We start from the raw sequence: 27,889 nt of genomic DNA, 5'->3' as shown, positions 1-27,889 counted from the left end.
AATGAGGGAAATCGTCGACCACGCGGGCGGGGTCGGTATCGGGGTCCTGAAGTGTTTAGTGTCGCGAGCTGATTGGCTGCCTCTATGGCTAGAGTAATCGGGTCGGTGGGATCGTATATTACGTCCTTCGGACGCCGATACTTTTCAGTACCGTCCCTAAGCGGGATGTATTCGGAAGCCGCAACTACCAGGGGGTTTGTCCACGTGGGGTTTTCTGAACGGATCAGACTAGAGCTGCGAGTGGGGTGTTACGCTACGGACTATGGTTCATCTACCGTCTTGCCCCGCGTACCCTGCCGCATACTAAAATGCTGTCAGGGTGGCAAAATATTGGGCTGAAAAAATCTGAATGCCATCGAAACTACGAGAAGTTAACTTTGGGACCACGGCATGTGTTAAAATAACGTGGACATATTATTTGGTTTCGTGTCCGAGTCCAAGAATTTGCACCACCTCATGCTCATACGTCTAGCATTATTTAATGAATTATGTAAATGAGTCTAGGTATACCATGAGCCTTTTGTGGCACGAATTCTTACGGCTATCGTAAACCGACGTATCGTGCTAACTGCTTGTTTGTGCTTTACGTCTGAGCTTGCATGATTAGTTAAAACTGTTATTCGGTCTCGTTATGTGGGCTGACGTAAGGAATATGGAGCAAGTAGCATAGTTGGCTGTTTATCGTTGATAAATCTGCGTTTGTCCAAAGGTCTGAGCCTCTAGGCCAAGCCTACTGCCTAGCCTTGACTAGCAGGGAAACCTAGATAACGCCTAAATATTCCACCGTTTTGAGTGCAATCCATAACTACACGAGAATTTACGGAACATTTATAATAGGCTAGTTTTCTACTAGTCAAATCAGTTACTTTTTACTAAACGCCAAAACACGAATTTACTAAGTACCGAATTTGTATGAAAATCACACTGTGACGGCATAGAGAAACGTGATAAATAGTCGGACTTAATTTTTTTTTATTAAAATTCATAAATATGTTAAAAAAAGAGGAGGATTTTCGTTAGTTTTACTGTCTTTATTTAGTAATCAGAATTTCATAAGTAATTTATCTTGAACCTAGTACACGACCCAATTATAGTTGATTGTACCCTATTGTACCTAAGGTAAGGATGCATCTACATGGGTTGTGGTTGCCACCTGCGGCAAATCTACAATAAGTCACGTCAAAAAAAAAAAGTTTGTAAACATATTTGGGTGAATCTCAAAATTTCAAGTTTGGTGGCGAAAGGAGAATGGGCGAATCTGGTCCAAGAACCTCCACTGATAAGACTTATATGTAATGAAAGCTTATGCTTTCTCTATGATTCTGGCAAAGTTCTATCAGATTCTGTCCCGGGGTTCTTTTTTTACGGCCATGTTTGTCCTGGCTAAAAATGTGATAAAATACAGTGGGAGCTAAAATCGGCTCAAGATTTGTTGCTGGATAACTAAGTCTACATAAATATTTATGTATCATATTGAATATCATTTTAAAGAGGAGATCTTTTCCAGAATCCGAAACATAAAAAAAAAACAAAAAAGTCTTTATGTAAGCGAATTATAGTCAATTTGCATCTGCAGCGCCATTGTTTCTCGGTAGCTAAGTTCAAGTTTCATGCCTTTTACCCTTTCCAAAAGTATCTTACCGATTTATTTTATATTGCTTCCGGAATTTGATCTGAGTGATAATAACAAGAAAAATAAATAGACACCTCTCCGATAGAGACCGCCTAAGCTATTGCCTATTGCAAGAAATCGTCATCATTAGCAAGTCATTACGGTATTGCATATTATAAGCTTATCAGCAACTTGGAACTTGGTCCAAGAACCTCCACTGGTGAGACTTGCATGTAATGATAGCTTATACTTGTCCTATGATTCTGGCAAAGTTCTATCAAACTCTGTCCTAGGGTTTTTTACGGCCATGTTTGTCCTGAGTGTACAGTAGTGGACTGCAAAATCACCTCAGGATTTGTTGTCGAAAAACTATTTAACTAAGTCTGTATACATAATTATATATCATAATGTATATCAATTTTAAAGGGGAAGGTTACCAGAATCAGAAACACAAATAAAAAAAATGCATTACTCTGCATTACTATTTTTCTCAGCAGCTACGTACGAGTTTCGCGCCTTCCAACCTTTCCAAAGAAGCCCAATCATTTTTTCCTTCTTCTGATATTGCATTCTTAACCTGACAAGTGACAACAACAAGAAATAAAATAGATACCATTCCGATAGAGGCCGCGTAAGCTATGGACCTTTTGCAAGATAACGTACTCAAAGGCTAGTCATTATAATCCAACAGACGTAACATGATTAGAATGCGGGAGGACGCAAATGTAGTATGTTTTCTTTCACCACAATCATGTTTTATTAATCCAGGCTTATATATCTTGTCTTATAAACAATGCCGAATGGTACAACAAACGTATCGTAAACGTAAGGTTGCCTGATAGTAATTGCTACCTTGGCAATAAAGCCGCCTTTTGCACCAGTTATTGCCTGAACTTGTTTAATAAATGTGTTTCTTTTGTATACAATAGAGTCATTGTATTGCATCTTGATTAGAATGACTTATTTCTTGTTTCTCTCGTACTAAGCTGTATACTGTTAGTGTTAAAGAGACACATATTTCGTCTCTTTCGCATAAGGCGATGTACTACATTTCCGTCCTGCCGCATTCTAATCATGTTACGTCTGTTGGATTATAATGACTAGCCTTTGAGTACGTTATCTTGCAATAGGTCCATAGCTTACGCGGCCTCTATCGGAATGGTATCTATTTTATTTCTTCTTATTTTTTTTCTTTGTTGTCACTTGTCAGGTTAAGAATGCAATATCAGAAGAAGGAAAAAATGATTGGGCTCCTTTGGAAAGGTTGGAAGGCGCGAAACTCGTACGTAGCTGCTGAGAAAAATGGTGCTACGGACGTGAGTTGGCTAAAAGTCGTTTACATAATGCATTTTTTTTATTTGTGTTTCTGATTCTGATAACCTTCCCCTTTAAAATTGATATACATTATGATATATAATTATGTATATAGACTTAGTTAAATAGTTTTTCGACAACAAATCCTGAGGTGATTTTGCAGTCCACTACTGTACACTCAGGACAAACATGGCCGTAAAAAAACCCTAGGACAGAGTTTGATAGAACTTTGCCAGAATCATAGGACAAGTATAAGCTATCATTACATGCAAGTCTCATCAGTGGAGGTTCTTGGACCAAGTTCCAAGTTGCTGATAAGCATATATGCAATACCGTAATGACTTGCTAATGACGACGATTTCTTGCAATAGGCAATAGCTTAGCCGGTCTCTATCGGAGAGGTGTTTATTTATTTTTCTTGTTATTATCACTCAGATCAAATTCCGGAAGCAATATAAAAAAATTCGGTAAGATACTTTTGGAAGGGGTAAAAGGCATGAAACTTGAACTTAGCTACCGAGAAACAATGGCGCTGCAGATATAAATTGACTATAATTCGCTTACAAAAAGATTTTTTTTTGTTTTTTTTTTTTATGCTTCGGATTTTGGAAAAGATCCTCTTTAAAATGATATACAATATGACACATAATTATTTATGTAGACTTAGTTATCCAGCAACAAATCTTGAGTCGATTTTAGCTCCCACTGTATTTTATCACATTTTTAGCCAGGACAAACATGGCCGTAAAAAAAGAACCCCGGGACAGAATCTAATAGAACTTTGCCAGAATCATAGGGAAAGCATAAGCTTTCATTACATATAAGTCTCATCAGTGGAGGTTCTTGGACCAAGTTTCATACAAAAGTGCCCATTGTCATTTCATATTATTTTTTCGTGAAAAATTGGGTTCCGACATGAAAAACATCCAAAAGGATCCTCGGTTCCGACATGAAAAAGGAATTTTTCAATTCCCAATTTTCCCAATTTCCCCAATTTTTCACGAAAAAATTATATGACAGTCACCACCGAACTTGACACATTTTGATATTCACATACATAAACTCACGCCTATTTCCCACCGGGGTAAGCAGAGACTTTAGAATTCCATTTGCTTCGATCCTGACACACTTCTCTTGCTTTCTCCACATATTTCATAGCCCTAGGAAATATGAAAAGGCAAAATCTACTTTATGTGTCTTAATTCTTAACTGTTGGGCATAAAACTTATATCTAAATACATACATCTTAGTAGTTAACTAAAATAATACACACTTCTAGAGGTTTTTATGAGTATCCGCAATGGTAACGGGGAGATGGGAAGTGAGATTTCGCCCACAATGACCGTAAAGTCGGCGAAGGTCGTCGGGGCAGGTAATCAGCAAACGGTGGTCACCGTCCGTCCAGAATGTGGGTCAGTCGCAGTCAATCGACCCTCCCTCCGTGGCGATTATACCAAGATTAAGCGATCATTCGTGAACACTAGCCCACTAAATAAAGACTTCTTCTTCGTTATACAGCTTTTTACTCTTTCTTCAATAAATTCTGACTGATTTATTCTAATGTTCTTTTTTTAAAATAAGCTTTCTTGTTATTTTTAAGTGCATGTCGTTAAATATTTGCTCGTTAAAACTGCAGGTTTTTAAGATTGTGGTTTATTAAGTTAAATCTCATTTCCCGTTAGTAACTTTATCTTAATCGACTTCGTTATTTGATTAATGAAGGTAATATTAGTAGTAATATTAGTGTTCTATCGTATCGAAAAACGCACTTTGTGTCTTAGTAAGTATATATATATAATATAATATTGTAGGCTTACAAAAAATATCCTCTATAAAATACTTAGGTTAATGGTAGATATACCTTTACGGTGTTAAGTGAGTAAGTAATGCAAGAAAATAAAATTCACCAACTTACCTTTTAATAACATTGTTAATTCAGCACAAAATTAGTCTCTTCAAACATTTTCAATCCTCGCATCTATCAACCTTAACCCCCGACACTCAGACTTGTGATAACGAACAGCTTCGTCCACATACTGACACACTATCTAATGTACCTTTGTATAATTTAAAGAGATTTTTATCGCACTGAATATCGTTATGTCCACCACGCGACTGACTGGCGAGGCAATTAGTAAATAAACGTGTGTGACAGTATATATTGTAGTAAGTATTCATGGCGAGGTTGCCATGGTTACTAGTTGGACGCCCACACCGGCGGCGTTCGCTCGTGGTGCCATACTGTGCAAGGTTAAAGGTGTCGAGGGGTGCATCCCCCAAAAGCCAATTAATGAAATGAATATTGATCTGGATAAGCTTTCTGATTGAACAACCCGACTTTAGAATCCCATTTTAGAATCAGTTCGAGTAAGATGGTAGAGGAAGATGGAGTTCAAACCATCTGGTTTAGGATCTAGGCAATAAGTAGAAGAGAGTGTAATTCTCTTTTGTGACAAACTTTTTTCAAAGATTTCTGGTTAGTATTATGGTAGGTATTATACTTCCTTACGCCATATTATATTGTATGTTGTGTACAAAAGGATGCTAAAAACTAATCGATCACAACTAGGCATACCGGATCGAATTATTAATTTATCGCTGACCAGTTTAACCTGTCTCAACGTACAAGTTGTATAAACAAATTAACTACATAAATATCGCAATTAAGTAAAAAATATCGTAAAAAACTTGACTACAGATGCCTACAGTAGGTACAGCTTGAAAGAAACAGCAAATCTCAGACTAAAAAGCACTTTATTAAAAACTGATAGGAACACATTTTCCGCTGACACTCCTCCTGCAACCAGGAGGGCAGATTAGATCGGGGATTTTTGGCAGATCGAGGAGTCTGCTCTCGAAGTTGAGCCTGACACAGCTGACCACTAGCGTCGTGGCGTTGACTCCTACAGCCGCCACGTTAGGTAACATGTGCTCGCAGGGCTTAGTGCTGCCGATCCTTTCACAGTTATTGTTATAAGTGACGTAGCCGTCGATGACGCAAGGGTTCTTGACGCAGACGGGGACTGCCGAGTTACTCGGCAGCACGAGGTACTCGTTCTGGGGGCATGGGCCGCGTTGGAACGCCGGCCAACACTGGTCAGTTGGTGGGTGGTACACGAAGGCTGCAAAGACAGAAATGTTACTTATTTATTAACATTTAGACGTTACAATCTGTTACAGAGTAACTAGGTAATCACGGTGTTAAGAAGAAAACAATAGTTTACCTGGCCGGCAGTCACAGATCCAGTCATCTTTCTGGTCTCCCGGATAGTAGAGCTCGTTTAACGGACATGTCGCTGGGAGGTAGACCGGTGTGCGATTCTGTAAACCAAAATGTTTTCATGACTTAATGCATCTTGCAGCAGCAAACAAATCAGCGTCATGAGTCTGTGGGCTACACCTCTTTACACCTTGTACATATTGGACTATAGGTCAGTATGTTAAGCCTAAGTGTACAATACCAACGTATATACCTACTAGCAACATTGCGACTTACTTACATACAATTTTACCAAATACCTAAGTTTTGGTAGAAGTTCCAACTGTAGTAGAAGGTAGAAGTTCCAAATCTAAGTACTTACCATTTTTGTTTTAAATACTTGTGTTCATTTGTGGAAAATGTCAAGAGAAACAGAGAGAAAGAGTGGAGAGAGAGAGGCTGGGTAAGCGGAAACTGTGAAACGGGATAACGCTAGGGAGATGTGTCTATTTGTGGTGAAAGCCTTTAGGATTTAAGAATAATACGTTTTTACAATAACATTCCTATTGACATTCAGAATCTACCTCTGCACAGTTTGTTTTTGCAAGTTTGTAAAAAAGGTTATTATAAGGCTAGTGATTATTCTTCTTGTCGTTTCGATGGCATTCAAATTTTTTCAGCCCAGTGATTATTAGAAGATATGAATGCATGGGATTAATTGTCTGGGAACTGATATTAGGCAGCCAAATTACAGACAACAATATTTTATGTATTCATTTAAAGAACATCTAGGGCCTTGTGCCGAGGTTTTTCTTGCAGCTTCTTATCCCCGGCTATACAGGTTTGTGAGAAGCTGCAGTACTTTTAGGCGGATGAGACGTTCGCTATGTAAAAAATGACTAAGTGTAACTGTGTTACGTACTTAATTAAGGTACGATATAATGGAGCGATGTGATACGTGTACACTCTAGTTCATGAAGGGCAGGAGTGGCAAGTAGGTACAAGTGAGACTTAGGTACCTATGTAAATGGACATTTCTATCTACAGGACATCAAACATTATACTCGTAGCGAGCTGTTCCTGTTACAGTAGGTACTAGTATTCATCTATACAAAACTGCATTTAAACTGGCTTACAATTTTGTCCATGCTTATTGGCTCTCAAATGATGACTTGATCATTATATGAATTCATATAACAATACCATGTAACCTAGATAAATAAATAAGTATTCATAGATATATCCGCTTCGATATATTAACACACATGCCATGGCACTTGCAACAGTGTTGAAATATCGGGAGTCTCATGTCCCTGATTTTAGCGCGGTAAGAACCCGGTATTTGTGTGTTTTAATTATGATATAATAACATCCAAACGTCCACAGATGGCACGAAACTGTTGGAAATACTTAGGTATCTCTCGTTGATACTTTATAATTACAATAATTATTTACATAGGTAGCTATAAACCTTAGTCAGCGAAGCTAATGTTCTATGAATGATGATGCATTGATATTCGTAATTATCTAACCTAGCCTGAGGTATCCCACTGCTGGGTAAAAGCCTCCCTGCATTTCTCCCAGAAGTCTCCCATTAGTAATTAAATTAGTATTAGGAATATGCATAGTTAATACAGTAGATTATTTTGATCATACAGTTATGATATAAGTACTTAAGGCCAAGGCCAGTTCACGAACACAGTTAAACTGATAAAAATATTCTAACGTATGTAATTTATTTTTATAATACTCAAGTCATTTTACGTATTGCGATAGATATAATTAGTAACGATCGGAACTATTCACTTTAGGTGTTTTATTTTTTACTTATTTCGTAAAAATACGTCTTCTTAGTTTGACTTTACCCATCAGTAAAGACTTTACTCTACCCGTTTTCAGGTACCCGGTCACGTTAATTAAATTACGTAGGCCAATTTCACATCTGATCTATTTTATTTAAGTAAGTAAGGTACAATATTTTCCCTGGTCTTTTATTGGAGAAATGCAGAGTATAACAGTACTTAAAAGCTTAGTGATTCTCAAGATTATCCCAAACTTACAGAGTAATCGAATATTCGGTAAAGTTCACACACGGGGAATACAAAAAATAGAAATCTCGTCCAGGCAACCTTTGGATACATACATACTTACATAAGATCAAGTATATTTCCCGTTGGGTTAGGGAGAGACCACGAAATTCAACTGGTTGGAGGGGATACCAAGAACCATCAAAATAGTAGGTAAGTATACTATTTTGTTTTACTAGATCATTTTTAAGATTAGAAGATGGGTCAGTAGTCCAACTGCCATAGAAGGATAGTAGATCCGTTAAAAACAATCTACTACGTACTTCCGTACTAAGAATGGATAATTCGGCAAATACCTACCTCTTTATTCTGCACGTTTACGTTTTCCTCAACCTCTGGGAATCCAATCAAGTCCTTATTGCGTACGCCATTATTTGCCGCCGATGCGCTGACCACTAAACATGCTATTAAAATCTTGATCGCACACATTTTGTATAGAAAATTATTTACGAAATGACTACTAATTATAAGGACATTTAAATCAACTTATAAAATTGTTCTGACTAGATAGCAACTCGGCGACCACAACACGTTTCACACAAGTAGTGGCACCCGGAGTCTGCGAGCAACTAAATACGACAGATACGATACGTGACCAAGAAAATTACTCTGACGTCATCCAAACAAACCAAAACAAGTTTTTGATAAAAAAAAGTCTCAATCATGCGCGATGGGGGATTCCGTCCTTACGAATTACCGCTCAGCGAATTACAATAAGACCTAAGAAGTATTTAGAGGCGGCCGGAGTGCTTACCCTTTACGTATGTAAGTTAGTAATAAGTAAGTAGTAACTTACTGACTGAAATTTTGAGTAGTAAGTACCTATACCTACTTACCTATTTTAACTTACTATGCTTACTATAATAAAACAAGGTATAGGTACCTACTGAAAAACACGAAATTAGAGCAGCGTGTATTGACGAGTGGAGTATGCTTTGTACCCCTTTTAATCGGTAAAAGAACGTTGAGATTGTCAGATGTGGGACTTGGGCAGTTTATGTTGTACTTACATTAAAATACAATACGTTATCTATGTATGAATGGAGTGGATGTATTATTACACGTCTGCCTACCCCTTCGGGGATATATGTTATTTTTTACCTATGTATGTGTGTACTTAGCTACTTATATAATATTATTAAGTAGGATTGAGAGTTATACAGGTGCGATCATTAAATAAAATAACGTGTTATGTATTTTTCAAATAAACATCTGTATGATAGTAAAGCGAAACTAAAAATGAAGGTACTTAATTGTAGCTCAAAATTTGTACTTACGTACTTGGAATTACGTGTGGAATTTGTGGGTAGAATAAGAATGAGTAAACAAACAATGTTATCTCAGTTACAGAGGTTTATGCATATAAAATTTACTCGCTGTCTCAGTTATAGAGGTAACTATGACGATAAATCGAAAGAACGAATCCCAGATATAGAGGCTTACCTCGTCCCACTAACAGAGGTAATTCAGTGCCAAAGTGTTGGGACCTCAGCATGAGTTCCAGTTATGGAGGTTTCTCACTTATCCAGGTCCCACTTAACCAAGTTTCACTGTACTTACTTCGTAAAATATTTGATAATGATCTACGAACATGAAATAACTACTTACTTAATTATAAATGAGACCTAATGATGATTGCAGATAATTGAACGTTGTTATAGTACATTAAATTTTTAACTACAACTTACGGAATCCTAAGAACATTGTACGCACTTACGTGGTAAAAAGAAGATGAACCCTGTCCTTCGATAATGAACGTAAAACCGCAAAATAAAAATAAGCGATCCCTATTGTTCCAATATGTAATGACTTCGTAATTACTTTAAAAAGAGTACTTACTTACGCATATCAGGCTTATTATTATTCCTTACTGTAAGGCCCATAGCACACGGTGTATTTAAACGCACAGATGACGCGCGTTCGCGTTTGAAGCGAGTATACGCGCGTTAAGCGATACAAACGCGCGTACAAAGGAGCGGAGTAGGGGCAGGGCTACGAGCTGCGGGCTGCGTGCGAGCGACCACAGCGCATCTGTATCGCTATATTTCCAATAGACGCGCGTTTCACGATCGCCCCGTGTGCTTAGATCTTGTACAGAAGGCGCGATTTACTCGCGTTTTCATACCACAGGGTAATTTGATTACTTTATAGATTCCTGCATGCTTGGAGATATGCGTCTGTATCCGTACGAAAGTACTGTGGTATGACAACACGCGTAAAACGCCTCATCTGGACAGGCTCTTAGGTTACAAGGCTGCGATCTAATGGCGTTTGAATTGCGTATACGCGCGTAATCTGCGTGTTCAAAATACGCCGTGTGCTACGGGTCTAAGCTTAATACTTAGACTACAATTTCTTCCAGGCTAAGAAATCATTTATCACAATTTGGTGCGGGACGGTGCAAAATCTTTGTTGTTGTTATATTTTAGGCTTACTTATTTATAAAACTACTAGTTACTTAAAACTTTCACAAAATTTTCTGTAAGTATGCTGAGGCGGATAAGATTGGTCTGACTCTACCTACCCCGAAAGAAGAGGCAGGATCTTTGCAAGCCACAGACTATAATTATAACACTTCGAAAAGATAAATAAATACATTTAAGATAGAGTCAGTGATATACAAGGTCTTTCCAAATCTCGCATTTTTTGTCTCTACCTTACAGGCACTTGTCTGCCTTAAAAAATGTTAAAAACGGTACTGTTTACGTCAACGAGATTTAGAGGTGTTAAGCTAACTAAAATATCGATATATCGACCAAAGAAATTGATATTAAATTTAAGTACAAAACTATTGTACTTTCTTGTTTGTTTTTTTAAATATCTAACAAATAATTTAAATCGAACATGCATGTCTGTTTTATTTATTATTTAAAGAAAAGGTTGATTTGTATTTAAACGACTACTTGCGCTACCAAAAACGTTTAAAATCGATTCATTTCCATCACAGTGAAATATCGATTGTGACGTACTGATGTGTGGCAACTCTACGCTGGATTTGTGCAACTCAAATGTCAAAAATGGGAGTGAAAACTCAGAAGAAAACAATGTGAAATTGCCGATTTTTTCATTCTGAGAATGAAAAATATCCGCGATATGACAGTGTAAAATCATCGCCGACATGTTTACTAAGAAATCCCATCAAGATGTTAAGAAATCTTCAGTTAAAATACAGGATTCCAAGAAGGACTCTGCCACCAGGCTAAAGCATCTGAAAATTGTACTTGGTGAGTTATTTTTCACTTTCTATGCCCCATTGGAGACTAGTGGAAGTTTATAAAGTACCTGTAAATTACATTATTACAATGTTTTTGGCGTCGACGCAACATTCCGTATAACATGCTAATTAGTTGGAATAACTGTAGTTAGTGCGCCGCGGTTTACTTTTGTTTATTGTACAATTGAGCTGCGTTCCCAGATCAAAAGACTGATTTCTTTAGTCCTATCGTCGTACTCAACCGCGCCTTTCTACAAAACCCGTGCCACATCAGTTAGTTTGTAATGAAAATCACCAGCAATTATGTATAATTATCTTCTCATACATATTCTTGTGTATGTAATCATTATTACGTATTTACAGAGCACTATGATGCTGATGAGGCTAAAAATTACTTTGAAGCAAACTTCAGTCATGTGTACTTCATATTGTATGACAATTTCATACAAGCTGAAAACAATCTACGCCAAAGAGGTAAGTCTACTATAACTGTTTTCCTCTTTATGTATAGTCGAATGAAAAGTTTAATAAATATAGATTTATTGAATGGCATACATACAATATTGACCCTTTAACTATAATGTTTGGTGAATGTTGTAGTAAATTGACAATGTTTCTTATTATTGTATTATCTACATTTGTATCTAAGCAATCTAACCTCTACCACAGGTTATAGGACAGTAAATTATAGCACATTAAACCATCTTCCTTGTTTTTCAAATTCGGTGAAGGTTTTAGATATCAGTACTTTATTTACAGCAATGTAAAATAATGAAGGCAAACTAATGTTGTTGCAATATAGACACCATGAACAGAAGTACATATTATTGATTTCCTATTTCTCTGTTTTTGTTGTACAGAACTTCCGTTCCACCTTGGTGAGTTTTGGGTGTATTGGCACTTAGATCAGAACCATACCATCACTTGTTATCATCTTCTAAATTGACTATTATCAATCATTACCAACTCAAAATGCAATGAAAGAAGGTTGACATGCTTTAATTTTAATTTTTTAAATAATATTTTGTTTTGTTTCCTATGTTTAACAAAATTCTTCTAGAATATCATTTAATTTAAAGTTTAATGTGGTGATATAAAAACTCTAAGTAAAAGAGTAAAATACTTGAAATTTAATTGTATTTAAATACAGGCACTTAAAAAAAAAGGTATGAGTTTCCAAATATAAAAGGAAATAGTACTAAAAATATGACTAACATGAGTAATGAAATGCTTTGTTGCCAACAATTTTTTTTATCTTATATGTATTGTATGACATCTCCTTTCATTGTGTTGGATATCTCATCAGATTAGCTCCCACTAGCTTATCAACTAGATTGGGATGTATTTATAACTAACAGCAGTTTTGAATCCATATCATATCTCACAGATAATGTACATAGTATGATTTGATTTACTGACACAAAACGGCCATAAAAAATGGTTTTGGTAGTTAGTATGTTCCTGCTGGCTGGCTTGAATGTAATGCGATAGGTTTTTTGATCACTTTCACTTGAAAATGTTATATTGCCTGTGTAATGGTGAATTTCCACTTGCGAGAATAGATAACAAAATATATCTGAGAAGTATTCATTTAAAACGTTCATTACACTTTACTTGTAATGTATACCTACCTACATTGATTTATAAGATGTGTTGCTGTTGCAGTTTCTTGTCATTTCTTCTACTCTGCCATAACACCTTGCGAAATGGTAGATTTAGAAATGTTAAATTGTCCTTCAACAAGTTTTTCCATCATAATTATGTTGAATTATTGATTCCGATTTCTGACTACTTGGCACTTAATAATATACCTATTCTATAAGCATTGACAAGGTAAGCAAGTATTTGAACACCAGAAGTTATTCATAGGTAGAATATACCACTGGGAATTGGTTTTGTGAGACATTGGAATCTTTCCTCATTGAAGATGGATATTCTTTTAAACTTAAAATTCTTGTTTCATTTCATCATGCCTATTCTCGCAGGTGGAAAATTACTTAATAAAAATCTATAATGAAGGACTACAAAGTATGTGAGTAGTAATGCTAGTATTCATTTCCAAGGTAGTCAGTTTTATATTCATTTAGTATAGCATGACTTTCACTTCGGATGGGTAAGGATATTGGTATATTAGTATATTGGTGAGTGTATTTCAGATTTAGATGTGTCTTGATTGTGATGAGCTAGAATGCCCTTAAGCTTCATACAGCATTGACTTTTTAAAATAAAGTCACAAAATATCTTTATTTCACTGGTTGTATTAAACATAATAGTAATATGGGATCACATTACCAACGCACAATTTATTAGTGTTTAAAATCTTATCATACTCATGCAATACTCATCAAATACAATGTACAATTGCCTTTTGATTACTACTCCACTTAATGAACTATCATGCTTCAATTAACATAGATATTCTAAAACGCCACAGCTTATCACTGCAGTATATACTTTTAATATTTCTAGTCCACAAAGCTGGGAGAGAAGAATTAGAAGGGGCCCTCTCCCTTCTGGAAAAAGTATTATGTCTCCTACCAGAACTGATTGGCAAGAGATGGCAGTTGCACTCCCTGACGAGAATCTTTTCGAAACTCCTCCATAACGGCAATTCGCAGAAATTAAGAGCGGAGGCGATAAGGTAAACGTTACTGGCCACTACAAGAAGTATTTAAAGTTACATGTTCCCGACTACAATGCTTTATTACTTTTTAGGTATTTCCTGCTTTGGTATCAAGCCCTCGGTGATAATGCTCCGCTGGAAGTGCACAAGATGTTCGCGTCGCTGGTGCCAGGCTTGCCTGAGCCGAACATGCAGGCGGGTGGGTCGCCGCACAAATCGGGGAAGCCCTACGAAATCATCGCCAACCCCGCGCACGACGCCAGCAACTTCAGCATGGAAGACATTATGCAACACCCCAACTTCACCGCAGAAACCGCCAAAAAAGTCGTTGTAGAACAAACACCCACAGGCATTATGGGCAAGATAGCAAATGTCTCGGCTTCCATATTCCACGACACCAATGCACTGAACCCTGTGCAAAGCGTTGAGATTCAACCGTTATTACCTCCAAGCGGTAACGAAAAGTCTATTGACAATGAAACAAAGTATTTTTTCGAGATTTTACTTGATGGCATGGCGACGTCGGTGACTAAAATCCACTGGAAGGACAGATCTCACGCGAAATCGATGAGATGTTTCGCGTTTTTGTTAGAAAAGTTCAAAATGTATTACCTCCCGGTAATATGTCCGCAGTTTAACCACAAGAACTCTTTATATAAGCCTAATCTCGGTAAGTATTTCAAATACCTTGCAAGATTAACTTGTTCTGCCTGTCTTTCAACTTTATAATTGTAAAACTTCCTGTTCATACTAATTGAAATTTCAGTGTTATTTTCTCTATCTCGAAACCTTATTGATGAGCATGACTTTGATGAGGATGACTTTACTATTTACACTTGTAACATGTAATTTACATGTGTAGTGTTTTTCTTGTCATAATGAAAATAAACACATCCTTGTAATAATGAAAATTTTTACTAGAAAATTTCTTGTAATACAAGGTTTGTAAGTTTTTATAAACAGGGCACTAGTCTATAACTTTTCTAAAACTTCACTAGTAAATGGTTGTATTTTTAGAGGAAGCCGCGGAAATATAAGAATATATTTAACTACTTATTTACGTAATATGTCCAGAACTGCCAGTCCAACACAACATCCTTGACGACGACTACGTGGGGTGTCGGGTAACACTCATCAAGTGGGTGGCGAGCTACGCCCACTATATGAAGAAACAGGGCAGCGACGGAGGCCAGCCCTCTTCCATGACGAGCACAGGCTCGCACTTCCCCCACTCGGGCACGCCCACCCCTGCTGCCTCACTGCACCATGAGGAAGAAACCTCCTTTACTGTGGGACACCCGTCTGACTCCAGCAGAGCTTCATCGCATGACTCCGCGAATAATACTCCGCATCCTAGCTTGGATTCAGGTTGGTACTACATATTTTGAATATTTTCCATTTGAGCTTTATAATACAGTAAAGAATAACATAACATACATAATAATCTCATGACTATATTCCAAGTTGGGGTAGTCAGAGGTACATCCGTCGCTAGAAGAACTAAGTACCCAGGCTATATTGAGCTTTTGTATTTGACCAATGTAGTAGATGGTGAACCATATCCAAAACGAGTATATATATGACCCTCTTCGTTACTCGATCTGTAGTGAACTGTGTAGCAGCAGCATTTACCTTTACATCAAACCTCTACCATAACAGTCAAAGTGAGGAATTAGTTCCGTGAGGTCCACAACTAAAGAGAGCTTTCCGTTGCAGATATTTTTGCTCATTTTCGAGCTTATTTACATGTGTTCAATGTTCATACAGGAATCTTGTCGCTTCCTGGCCCAGATCGGTCCCGATACCATTTATTATCAAGCGTGTTTTGCTTCTATGCGAATTATGGCCCAGGCGGACGTTGAATCATGTTGGAAGATAGACTGATTCAACCTGAGGATTCAACATATCCATGTTGTATATGTACGTATCAGGTGTGTACGAAGAGCTGTCGTCGGAGCTGGTGGTGCGCGACGTGCTGTGCAGCTGGTCGCGCGAGCATGTGGATTTCACCATCGAGGTGCTGCGCCAGGCCTTTCTACTCCCCTACAGCCACGCTGCCGCTGCGCGCCGCGTCATCGCGCTCTACAAGGATTGGATACAGATGAACGTGAGTATAATCCTCCTGAATTAAATAAACACTGAGAGAGGCTGCATATCAGTCAGGTGTATGTTTGATTAGCAGGAGCTATAAGCTCCGTATTTTCTATTTACAGCGCGACTCTTGAGGTGGACACTTTTTATTCGTTTTTGGTTGACTACTAAAACATATTGCGTATTTATTCATTCAGAGTTACAAAACACCTCGCGTCTCGAAGAATAATCAAATAATATTGCGTGCGTGATCAGGTGTCGGAGGTGCCCCCGTTCCTAATGGAGAACACGCTGGAGCAGCAGGCTGCGGGGACGGAGCCGGCCGCGCCGCCGCGGCGCCTACGCAACGACTCCTACCTCGGCGCCGTCACGCGGGACAACGTCATCGTGCGCGCTGGATTACAGGTGAGCTTTCTAAACTTTCATTTCACAATTTCACTCATTCTCATTTACCTGGGGCCGGCCGTCCGAATTATGTATCACTAGGTCTTCCAGTTCTGGGTCGCGATTTGTAGATCTCTCTTCACCATTATCACCCAAGAAAAGAATAACATGCTGGCCAATAACGACAGCGACCAACTTCAATTTAAAGCTTTGTTCAGGCACAGCCAGGGCCAAAAGAAGGCGGATCGAAGAAATTGATAAAAGCTTTGGCCGAATTGAGCATCACAGACCGCAAATAGTTACTGAATCCTTTATCGTAATGGATTTCCTGTCTTATAAGTTTTGCGTCTTTTTCCTAGATTTTGGTCACTTCAGACGTATTACTTTTTTGTTTCCAGAACGTTCTCCAAGTGTTCATGACGCAAGCGGCGAACGTGTTCCTGGCGACGCCTTCGCCGGTGGCGCCGCCTGGCGCGCTGAGCCAGCAACAACTGCTAGAAGAACAGACCGACACCTGCAAGCGAGTGCTCAACATCTACCGCTACATGGTCATGCATGTGGCCATGGATGCGAACTCCTGGTGAGTAATGTATAATTTGATTTAGTGGGACTTACTTAGTAAGTCATCTGATGATGATGATAGCGGTAGTAAGTCCCAAGGTAGGGAGATCCCTAGCATTATCCCGTTATTCATAGGGTCTGCTTACCTAACCTGAAGATTTGACAGGTTCGGTTTTTAAAGAAGCGACTGCCTTTTTTCTGAAATTGCATTCAATATTTTTTTAAGGACATCTAGGCCCTGTGCAGAGGTTTTTCTTGCAGTTACTTTTCGTCAGCTATACTCGTTGTGAGAAGCTGCAGTAGTTCTAGATGGATCAGACGTTCGACAAAAAATATATTTATATAAAAATACGATTCGTAGTGTAATTATGTTACCTAATGCTTAAATATATTTTTGAGTTATAATTTTTGGAGTAAACAGAAATATGCTTTCATTGATATGACATTGTATATTCTCTTTTTCAGGGAGCAACTTCTACTAGTACTACTGCAAATTACTTCATTGGTGTTAACAAAAGTACCTCCGAAGAGGAAACAGGAAACACTTGGTTAGTACAGTAACAATTCCTTTATTTATTGTGACTGTTCATACATAAGCTTACACACACGTTCCATGAGCTGATCGCCAACCTCCTGTAATGGTGAGGCATGGCTAAGAAGAAGAATAAGCAGAGACTATGGATTTCCATTTGCATACTTCTTTTGTTTTTTGTTTTCCTTCCTGTGACTGTTAAATCCACTGTATTTCATTGGTTTATAGGTGGCTTCCTAGCGCCGGCGCTATTCCAGACGCTGATAGTGACGTGGATCAAGGCGAACCTGAACGTGGCGGTGAAGCCCGAGCTGTGGCAGAGCTTCATGGAGCTGCTCACGCGGCTTACGCACTGGGAAGATCTCATCAAGGAGTGGGCGGTTAGTTATGCACATAATAAAAGTAATTTGATCGGTGGTCGCTACTACCGGTGGTTTCATGATCTGCAAGTGTTGCTTTCTACTTCTTGTCACAATTTTGCATCCTAGTTATAATGACCAGTTTCCGGCTGGTGGCACTTTGGATGTATTTTCGTAGGAATTCGACTCGTGCGTATACGTACAAATTCGATTCCTGCGTTCGCGTACAAATTCTGGTCTTTGACTAACAACTCGCACCCAGCAAAACTTGGAAGGTTGGGATTGCTCTAGAGCAATAAGGCCGCCCAAATTGTACTGTATTCATGTGTTATGTCTGATTGTTTAAATGTAGTTCTATGCAATAAAGTATATTTGATTTGATCGTTCTGGCGTGTTCTTGAATTCACGGACGTATCGAATTCGTATTAAAACATGATCAAAGTTTTCCGTCCTTAACTGTATGGTCTTAAGACTTTAAGGCGTACATTTTAGGCCCAAGTTGACGCAAGCCCTTCGGTTCCAGAAAACAATGGAAACGCTGACGCGCGTGCTGGCGCGGCACGTGTACTCGCTGGACCTGACGGAGGCGCCGGCGGCGGGCGCGGGCGCCGGGCGGCGCCGCCACGCGCCCGCGCCCGCGCCCCCGCCGCGCGCGCCTCCCGCCGTGCCCGCGCCGCCGCAGCCCGCTGCGCATGCGCGCACGCCCGGTACGACGCCGCGACACCCGCACTACTGCCTTCTTACAGATGTACCTGGAAATAAAATCAAATGTATCTTGTTTCTAATCTACGTCTGTATGTGATGTGCTGCACAAACCTGTGTTCGTCAGCGCACTAGACGGCGGATTCACTCAATGCAAGCCGGAAAACTTGAGTTTTGCCAGGCAACGAAGCGCATTGATACGCCGCTAATAAATCGGTGGTCGCATGTTGCCGACTTGATTCTTTCCTAATAGGCTACCGTGTCGGAAGATCGGTAGTTTTTGTATGAGTTAACTTTAACGTTAACATATATCACTTAATCTTCGATCCGTCAAGAATATGAACATGTGCCTGTGTATCCGCAGGTAAATCCCCCAAGTGCGGCGCGGAGGCGGCCCCGCGCAAGGAGGGCGGCGCGCGCGCGCCGCTGGCGCGCAGCCGCAGCGACCCGCACCTCGGCAAGCCTGCGCACGCGCACGCAGGTGACCACATACACATTAGCCTAGTATCCAACTAGTCGAATCAGTTACTTCTTACTAAACGAAATTACTATAAAATTTGCATGAAAAACTATACTGTGACGTCATAGAAAACATGATAAAATGTCGGACTTATTATTACGTTTTTTTATTTAAATTCTTAAATAGAATAAAAAATATTTTTTGGCAATTTTAGATTTATAGTTTAGTAATCCCAATGTCATAATTTATCTTTGACCTGGGAAACTACCCACTTATAACGTAAACATAATAAACGTACGTACGTAACGTAATAGGTGACTAGTATTGTACTGTGCAATAATAGTTACAGAAGTTGTACATTTGAGGACATTCCTTTTTTTTGTGACTTCTTTTAGTGGGGTGAATGCTCACAAAGGTGATCTTGTTTATAAAAGTGGCAATGTAAATTTGTTTCATTTAAAGACATAAACACTGTATTTACAGACACTGTATTTTAAAAACAAGAAGTTTTTTATATAAGACACTATTTGATTTTTTTAGTTACATTCCCTCACATATAAAATACCGAAGTGAGTGAAGTCGACTATAAGATTTCTTTTCATAATAAACGTTTTTGATTGTCACATTTATATAATGACGTGATCGACAATTTCGACTCACGACTACTCTTCTATACATATACATACTACTACTAATACACGTGTATGTTTATGATATCATAAACGGAATGAATGCTCACAATAGCCGTTGTGCACGTTCAGTGTATTAATGTTAACATTAGTTACACGAATCCTGCACATAAACAAAAATGATGTACCCAAATTCATACAATAAATTATTTGATTTGATTTGATAAATGTATAAAATGTAACAGCTATTGACCCTGTAATAGTTAAACTGCTGAAACGTCGGCAATTAACTCCCCAGCCTTGACTGCAACGTAGTCGTGAATAAACAGCCAGTACGGTCACGAGTACTAATATGTATACATTTTAAAACCATGTCACATTAACTTTTTTGACAAATTAAACCGTAAGTCTCATTAAATGTCAAATATGATAGTGCGACAGGGTTCTAAAGTGGGTACATGATATTGCTCATAACTGTACACGTCACCTCTGTTTATTTACACAACTGTTCGGAAATCATTTAAATTTCAAATTGCATTGTAACAAACAACTCATCTTAGCTTCCGTGTCAATATATCTGTTTTAGTCTTTAAATACCAAAAGTCATTCATTTCAAGTCTTTGTTCGAACATTTCGTACAATAAGCGCTACGGTTGTGTTATAAATAGAGCTACTTCAATTTAATTTAATGAAAGATCCTTATTGATATTTAGTGGTTTTTTTTATAAACCTTTGAATTTAACAATGAACTTTCCCTTATTCCACAGTTGCCTAAAAGGCTTCCATTTTCAATCTTATGGAGTATTTTATTCCTCTTTATATCCTTGGTGCAAAAAATAAATTCAATTAGTTTGCGGACAGTAATATAATTTGTCTAAAGAGATGCTCCGCAAGAAGAGTGTAGTGAATTTCTTTTTCTCCAAAACAGAGGAAGCCAAAGAGCAGGACAGCGATAAGCCGCGGCGGTGGTACTCGCTGGACTCGCTGAGGAACTCCTCTCATCATGAGGAACGCGACTCCACTAGCGGTAAGTGTATTCACGTATAGATTTTAGCAGTCTTAAGACAGGAATGATTGCCGTGTAATATAAATAATCTCCTAGTTTTATCGTCTACTGATAGGTCTTTCTGCTGTCTCTTTACAGCTTTTTCTTTTGGATGTAAATGCGTAATATCTTACCTTGCACCACAATTACAAAAAAAAATGTATGGCATTTTAAAATAAATTGTTAATTTCAGCCAGTTTTTTAATGATTACTAGTATTTTTTGCTTCTATGCTGTTCTGGGAGCAAATAAAAAACATAGAAAACGTTCAGCTGCTTGTCTTCCCGGGCATGTCGTAAAAACCGACAGAGGGATTGTGTCCTCTAACATGATGGACTAATGTTAAAGGCGATAGGCTGATCCCTTATCATCATAAGGTTTATCCTATCCAGCTTACGACATCGTATCAACAGTGGCTGCAAGTTGTCTTTGATTACTTGTGGCTCTGCCCACCCCATTAGGGATTACGGGCGTGATTTTATGTATGTACGTACTACATTTTTTTTAATTTGTTTTTAGTCTTATATACATATATTTGCAATAAGTGGAAAAAAGTGGAATTTTGAAACTTTCTAAGACATTGTTAGTCCATTTTTGTTATAATGAGATGTTTTTTAGGGTCTCGGTCACCGTCTCCGGCGCCATCGAGCGGCGTGGAGAGCAACTCGATCAAGGACTCGCCGCTGCAGATCGACCTGGGCTCCGACGGCGGGAATGTTGGTGAGTTTCTTCTACAGTTTGCTAATTACTTAATGTTAGAATAAATACATATTGGCCCTGGAATAGATAAATAATCCTTTTTTATTTAGGGACTTTTTGTAAAGGGACTTATGTATACTGAGCGATGACTTCAGTTTGCGCATCCATTTTATAACTTTCCTTGTTAATAATTTGTTAATTTCAGCCTGTTTTTAATTGTACTAGTATTTTTTGCTTCTGTCCAAATAAGGCATTCAAATCATGAATAGAAGACCACCATTTGAAATGCGTGTGCGCATCACAATGGTGATTCTCCAAAAGTATCCCTTTTAGGCCCCATGTAACAAACTTTTATAGGATTACAAGTACTGCAATCGTCACCTGTTGCCATAGAATGGTCCGAGAACGACGGCGATGCGGGGCGCGGCGGCGGCGGCGCGGGCGGGGCGGCGGGCGCCGAGGCGGGCGTGGGCGTGGTGCTGGGCGGGCGCGCGCGCGGCTGGCTGCCGGCCGTGGCCGCCGTGCTGTGGCGCCGCATGCTGGCCGCGCTGGGGGACCCCAACCTGCTGCGCGAGCCGCACGCGCACCAGCACCTCTACAACTACCTCATACACCTCAACCAGACGCTGCTCAAGGTACGTAAAGTTTGTGTCCTAACACAAGTATTCAAGGACATTTTGTCCTTAGAGAGTGAAGACATTGTAAAGATGGATTGTATTTCTTAAAAAAAAGATCATTATAGTCGACGTCCAGTGAAACTAAAATGAATTATAGGAACTTAGTCGTGATGAAGTTTTCAATTGACAGGAACGAGTTGTAAGTTTAAGCGCACACGACTTCCACCGTAGTATAAGGAATCATACTATGTTTAGAACAGCAACTCTTCGCTCCCCACCAGCGGCTGAGCTAGGCTTACCTCACCCCCGTCTGTCTTAATTTAGTCTTCAATCGTATGGGTGTCAGACGTCACACACAGATGCGCGTGTACGATAACGTCAATGTGTAGTGTCTGTAAAACGAGGTGTGCTACGACGTCATTATTTGCGCGTCACAAAAGACACTTAGATTTACATTATCGAACTTGAATACTGTCAGTCTAATACCGCACATTTAGTTGTCTGTTGGAAAACGGATTCGATGAATTAATTGATCGATTGATGGATTGGATTTAGGATATTTATGAAAAGAAAGTAACTCCTTCAATCCCGTCGTCGGTGTCGTTTGGTTAGGACATTACAGGCTGATCACCTGATTGTCCAGAAGTAAGATGATCCGTTCTTCGGAAGGCGCGTTAAGCCATTGGTCCCGGTTACTACTTACTGATGTAAGTATGTAGTCGTTACTTGAGACACGTCAGGGGCCCTTGGCGGCTCAATAATAATCCTGACACCAGGGTTGATGAAGTTAGTATTCCACCTCACAACCCACACGATCAGAATAATCCACGCCCTCGGTGTCGATTTGTATAAGTTTGCTGCTGGTTTTCGCACATAAAAATGACACAATTAGATCCCGTGTAAAATCTCGCTTTATTTTATATTCTCACACAAAGTTAGCCATGTAATATAATATCACGAAACAAATAAAATGTACGCTTAATAACAACTAGGTCTTCCACTTTTATATAAAAAAAAATAAGAACAGTATTTATCTACGTCATGAAAGTGACGCCTTTAAGTCCTCTAAGTTCACGGTCTACCATAGTTCCAATGCCGTATAAAATCTCAGTTCATATCATTCCGCATCAGTGACAGTCACGGACTTACCGCGCGATTGTAATCGCATTCGAGTGCAAGAATTACGTTGTATTTTTGTTTTGAAATTAACTGCGCTCCATCGCATTTTTACCAGTTTTCCATTCATTTGTGCGCATAAATACTCTTATTTTAATATAATTGAACAAACATTTACCTCCAATCGTCACCTACGTAACAAAATCGCGTAATTCTACACTTTACTGTTTGGACATCTGTTAATTTTTATCGCAAATATGCCACTCACGGCGACTTATCGTACGATATCTGGCATGTTTGGCAGATGGCGCAATGGTAATGATCCACACTCTCGCGCCGATCGCTATTGTTTTATTATTGTTTTTATAAAAGGGCATTATTCTCTTGTTTAAATACCAAGATCAGAAATAGTCCTTTGTGAAAGCCAGTGTTATATGGTGTTGTTGAAAGTTTTCGAACTGTTGAACTGCAAAGTGTTTAAGGACTGCCAATGCGAAAGAAGAGCAGGAAAAAGGAGACTTCTCCGCCGGCGGAAGAAGAAAGAGGTTCATATTTTTTTCCAATGGTTAAGCCAAAAAAGAAGAAAACGTCCTTTTACCTAGATCTAACGGTATTATAAATATTTCACAGTATATATGGTATAGAAAGTAACTATCCGATTCAGTATTAGAAAATAATAGCCGCATTCACGTTTGTTTGTAAACAATACTAATTAAAATTACGTGGGTACTTCGATAACAATTAAAGATTACACGAAAATGGGAGTTGTAGATTTAACGGCCGACTGCGTTTTTCGTAATAATCGACTGAGTTAGAAAGTTAGTTCAAGGTTTGTCAACAGATGCGGTTTCTCAGTCGTCATTTCGATGGCGTTTCAGATGCTAGATGTTTCTGATATTTACCAGAAAAAAACATTAACTGAAAACGACATACATGACTATATAACGAAACAGGTAGAAACTGTTTTATAAGTGAAGCTGTAGTTAGAAAAAGTGTTTTTACTGACATAAAAAGTGGGCGTTTTTAGTGGCTGTCGGGAATTCGGAGAATATTGCATTTTTTGTTGTCTGTTATTGCGGAAACTCCGTTAATCTATTTTTATTTAACGTACGTCCAGTTATTGAGTTTAGTACACGTGTCGCAGTGGTTTTCCATCTAAGTCAATTACGTCAACTTGCAGTAAATCTAGTGTTTTAAAGTGTTCCTTACCCCTGCAGTGTAGATAAATCCTGTGCTCAGTTCACGTTACTTCAATTACATCTACTAATCTAGCGACATGCTATCTATAGTGGCCGTTTTGACATAATGAAGTACAGATCGCTCCGTCAATGTAGTTTTACGAAACTTTATAAAATACAATAGAGTGCTTATTTTTGATTAATTATTTTAGTTTTATTTAATTTTAGAAAGTTATTCTTCGATATATTAGCACTGTAATGTTGCGCGTAGGAGCATAATATGCTCCTTAATGTAGTTATGAATGTCATTATGAATGTCTACGCGCAACATTACAGTGCTAATATATCGAAGAATAACTTTCTAAAATTAAATAAAACTAAAATAATTAATCAAAAATAAAAATAAAACAAATTATATACAATTTAAAATTAAACTAAAGCTTACTTAAAAAGTAAAACTAAACTTGATGAGCGGGACAAATGTCAGAACAGTCATCATAGCGCGCCGCTAGTTTACCATCGTGACTATGAACCGTAATCTATTGTTTATAAAAGTGATTAAGAAATGTTGGCTCAATAGTTCAAATGTTATAACAACGTCATACACGAACAACTTGCCCGCGCATGATGACTTGTTATAATTTCCCGACGGGGCGATGGCAACAAACCCTTCTATGTGAGTACAATTGTTATACTTAGTGTGTTTCTTTCAGATAAGTGCGAACCAGACCCTAAATGGAAACACGGAGATCCATGTGCCGTTCAACCTGGTGGCGGGATGGTGCCTCGAAGCCGAAGCCTTGCCACAGTCGCACCGGTACTTTACATTTTTTTATTGAAGCACAAACGATCATTTACAATAACTATTTAAAGATTTATAACTTCTAAACCAACCCTCAGTACATGACCACGGTATATCTTAATCTAAAAACGTCGGGACACGTTCGAAGAAGCAAATAAATATCAGGTAGTTCGCTTCTGTCTATTCCAGTATGGTCTGTGTATTATGGTGCGTAAGATTTTTGTTTATTTACCAATGCAACTACTTCCAAATATAACTACCGTAAAATTAAATTGAAATACTGGAGACTATTTTATTATTAACAGATTGAGTAAATAACATGTGTATTTGTCATGTCCAGAGCCGGCAAGCTGCTGGCGCTGCGGCTGCTGTGCGAGTCGACGCAGGCGCAGGGCCCGGGCGCGCCTTCTTCCTGCAACAACCGGCTGCACCTTGCGCATTTGCACCTCTACCAGCGAGCGTTGCATCATGGTATGGCTTTCTTCTATTCTGAGGGCTGTGAAGTGGATTACCAACCTCTATCGTGTGGGTTGTGAGGTGAATTACCAACCTCATCAACCCTGGTGTCAGGGTTACTATTGAGCCGCCAAAGGCCCCTGACACGGCTCATGTAACGACTACTTACTTACATCAGTAAGTAGTAACCGGGACCAACGGCTTAACGTGCCTTCCGAAGCACGGATCATCTTACTTTTTGGACAATCAGGTGATTAGCCTGTAATGTCCTAACCAAACTAGGGATATTTTTGTGATATGTCCCTACCGGAATTCGAACCCGGGACCTCCGGATCGTGAGCCCAACGCTCAACCACTGGACCACGGAGGTCGTTCGTAGGTAGGAGGTCGTTTTAAACATATTAATAGTATGTGGCATTCAATATTATATATATTTCTGATTCATTATTACTCTTTCATCATGGAAAATCTTATCAGAGAACATGTTGCACAATGTCAATCAGGATGAAATAATTTATTGTTGAAATCGCAGTCATTCATTATACCTTACTTACTTATGTAGGCACCAACCACTCATTTTTTCTATACAGGGTGTAAGTGACATCGTGACGAAAACTTTGAGGGCGATCCCAGACCATGATTCTGAGTTGATATCAAGTAGAATTTCCATCGTAAAAGAACTGAAAATAATTTAAAAAAAAACACAAAAAAACACGAATTTCGTGACGGAAAATTCCACTTGATATAAACTCAGAATCATGGTCTGAATCATCCTCTTCAGTATTCGTTACGGTGTCACTGACACCCTGTATATTATTAACTCATATTAGTATTCTTCTTAGAGCTAATATCAGGAGTGGCTGTGTGTCTTATTGCCGTCATTGATTACTTATGGAACATCATATATGGTAGCCTGGAAGAGATTGGTACTAAGCAATAATACCGATACTCTTGTCTATTTTTATTTTGTGTTTCCTGTGTGTGCAATATAGTATTATGTTATGTTACGATGTCACAAACTTACATGATATACATGACAGAGGAAAAACACCAGCACTCCGTCACTATAGGTAGAAAAATCTCATTCTTACTATATCTCACTACGTAAGTGATTCCGGCCAAGTAGTTAATGCCATCTGCGGCAAATCTACAATTAGTCATGTCAAAATAAAAAAAACTATGTATGTGCGAGCGTGAGAGACAGTGCGCGCGCGCTCTCTCTTAGTCCTTAGCAGCTTACGGTATTTTAGACTAAAATAATACCGGGGGTCGGCGCTCGATACGAATTTACCGTTTTATCATAATTTTCCGTTTCTCACAGAGTCTGCTTACCTAACCTAAAGATTTGTCAGGTCCGGTTTTTTAGAGCAGGGGGGTTAAAAAGGCCACGTCGAAGCAATTCATCTAAGAAAGCAATATTACTATTTGTCATTTGTTTGCATTGCGTACTTAATTTTATATGCGCAAATGTCAAATTGCAATATTGCTTTCTTAGATGAATTGCTTCGATGTGGCCATTTTAACCTCCCAGAAAGTTACCGCTCTATACGCATGGGCAAGTGGACTGTAGGGTTGCTTGTAGGTTTGGAGCTGTCTTCACTACAAAGTAAACACCTTGGTACTTGAAAGAAAACTTTTATTTGCGGTAAGACGCGGAGCAATACAGAGCGTATAGTACAGACACGAATGTTAGACAGGTAGTGACGTCAACAAAATGAAAGTTTATATATTTTTTAATATAACTTCTGTGCTACTGTTGCCAACAACGTAGTATTATTCTATATTCTTTAACAACAGTATAATGGTTGCGTATGTATGCGTGCAGGTCTAACAGGCGAAGACCGGTCGGTGGTAGATGTCCTGGTGGAGCACGCGGCGCCGCGGTACCTGTGGCTGGCGCCGGAGGGGTACTCGCTGCTGCTGCTCGACTTCGTGCACGCCTCCACAGTCGTGCTCAACTCCGCCGACATGGGGCCCTCGGTAACTATCCCTAGCACTCATATTTTCGTCCGAATGTGATAAAACAGTCCTTTTATAGTCTCCGTGACTTTCTTCGTGTCCTCCGTCCGAATGTCCCTAGGGTCCTCCCTAGGGCACCTGCCCACAACTCTCTTGCTTTGACGTTTTGAATTTGCGCGGGAATGCAACCCACCAACTGCGTCATGCCTCCATAACTCACCATGCACACGCTTAGCGATTGGGACACTCTG

The 27,889-nt window shown here is 38.9% G+C and overlaps 2 protein-coding genes across 2 annotated transcripts in view; one reads left to right on the top strand and one right to left on the bottom strand.

Annotated features, from left to right (window-relative positions):
• Positions 1-5,663: 5,663 nt before the first annotated feature.
• Positions 5,664-8,789, bottom strand: LOC126374983 (uncharacterized). Its single transcript, XM_050021791.1, has 3 exons — positions 8,513-8,789; positions 6,151-6,247; positions 5,664-6,048 (listed from the first exon to the last, which is right to left on the bottom strand). Exons 1-3 carry the CDS (start codon positions 8,639-8,641, stop codon positions 5,684-5,686), a joined length of 591 nt encoding a protein of 196 aa, XP_049877748.1. The 5' UTR covers positions 8,642-8,789; the 3' UTR covers positions 5,664-5,683.
• A 2,422-nt stretch (positions 8,790-11,211) lies between these two features.
• LOC126374979 (probable Rho GTPase-activating protein CG5521) overlaps positions 11,212-27,889 on the top strand; it is a 40,482-nt gene continuing 23,804 nt past the window's right edge. Inside the window, exons 1-19 of the mRNA XM_050021785.1 lie at positions 11,212-11,436; positions 11,790-11,900; positions 12,287-12,304; positions 13,896-14,067; positions 14,142-14,719; positions 15,124-15,417; positions 15,981-16,156; positions 16,396-16,545; positions 16,923-17,104; positions 17,551-17,633; positions 17,846-17,997; positions 18,500-18,683; positions 19,043-19,159; positions 20,696-20,794; positions 21,430-21,531; positions 21,904-22,145; positions 25,135-25,238; positions 25,564-25,694; positions 27,505-27,659. Coding sequence (XP_049877742.1) covers positions 11,331-11,436; positions 11,790-11,900; positions 12,287-12,304; positions 13,896-14,067; positions 14,142-14,719; positions 15,124-15,417; positions 15,981-16,156; positions 16,396-16,545; positions 16,923-17,104; positions 17,551-17,633; positions 17,846-17,997; positions 18,500-18,683; positions 19,043-19,159; positions 20,696-20,794; positions 21,430-21,531; positions 21,904-22,145; positions 25,135-25,238; positions 25,564-25,694; positions 27,505-27,659 — 3,156 coding nt within the window. The 5' untranslated portion in view covers positions 11,212-11,330. The remainder of the gene's footprint in view (positions 11,437-11,789; positions 11,901-12,286; positions 12,305-13,895; positions 14,068-14,141; positions 14,720-15,123; positions 15,418-15,980; positions 16,157-16,395; positions 16,546-16,922; positions 17,105-17,550; positions 17,634-17,845; positions 17,998-18,499; positions 18,684-19,042; positions 19,160-20,695; positions 20,795-21,429; positions 21,532-21,903; positions 22,146-25,134; positions 25,239-25,563; positions 25,695-27,504; positions 27,660-27,889) is intronic.

The sequence above is a fragment of the Pectinophora gossypiella genome, chromosome 18 (assembly GCF_024362695.1).
Source record: "Pectinophora gossypiella chromosome 18, ilPecGoss1.1, whole genome shotgun sequence".
NCBI classification, from domain to species: Eukaryota; Metazoa; Arthropoda; class Insecta; order Lepidoptera; family Gelechiidae; genus Pectinophora; species Pectinophora gossypiella.
The sequence above is the reverse complement of the archived record's forward strand: the minus strand, read 5'-3'. Positions and strand labels throughout refer to the sequence as shown.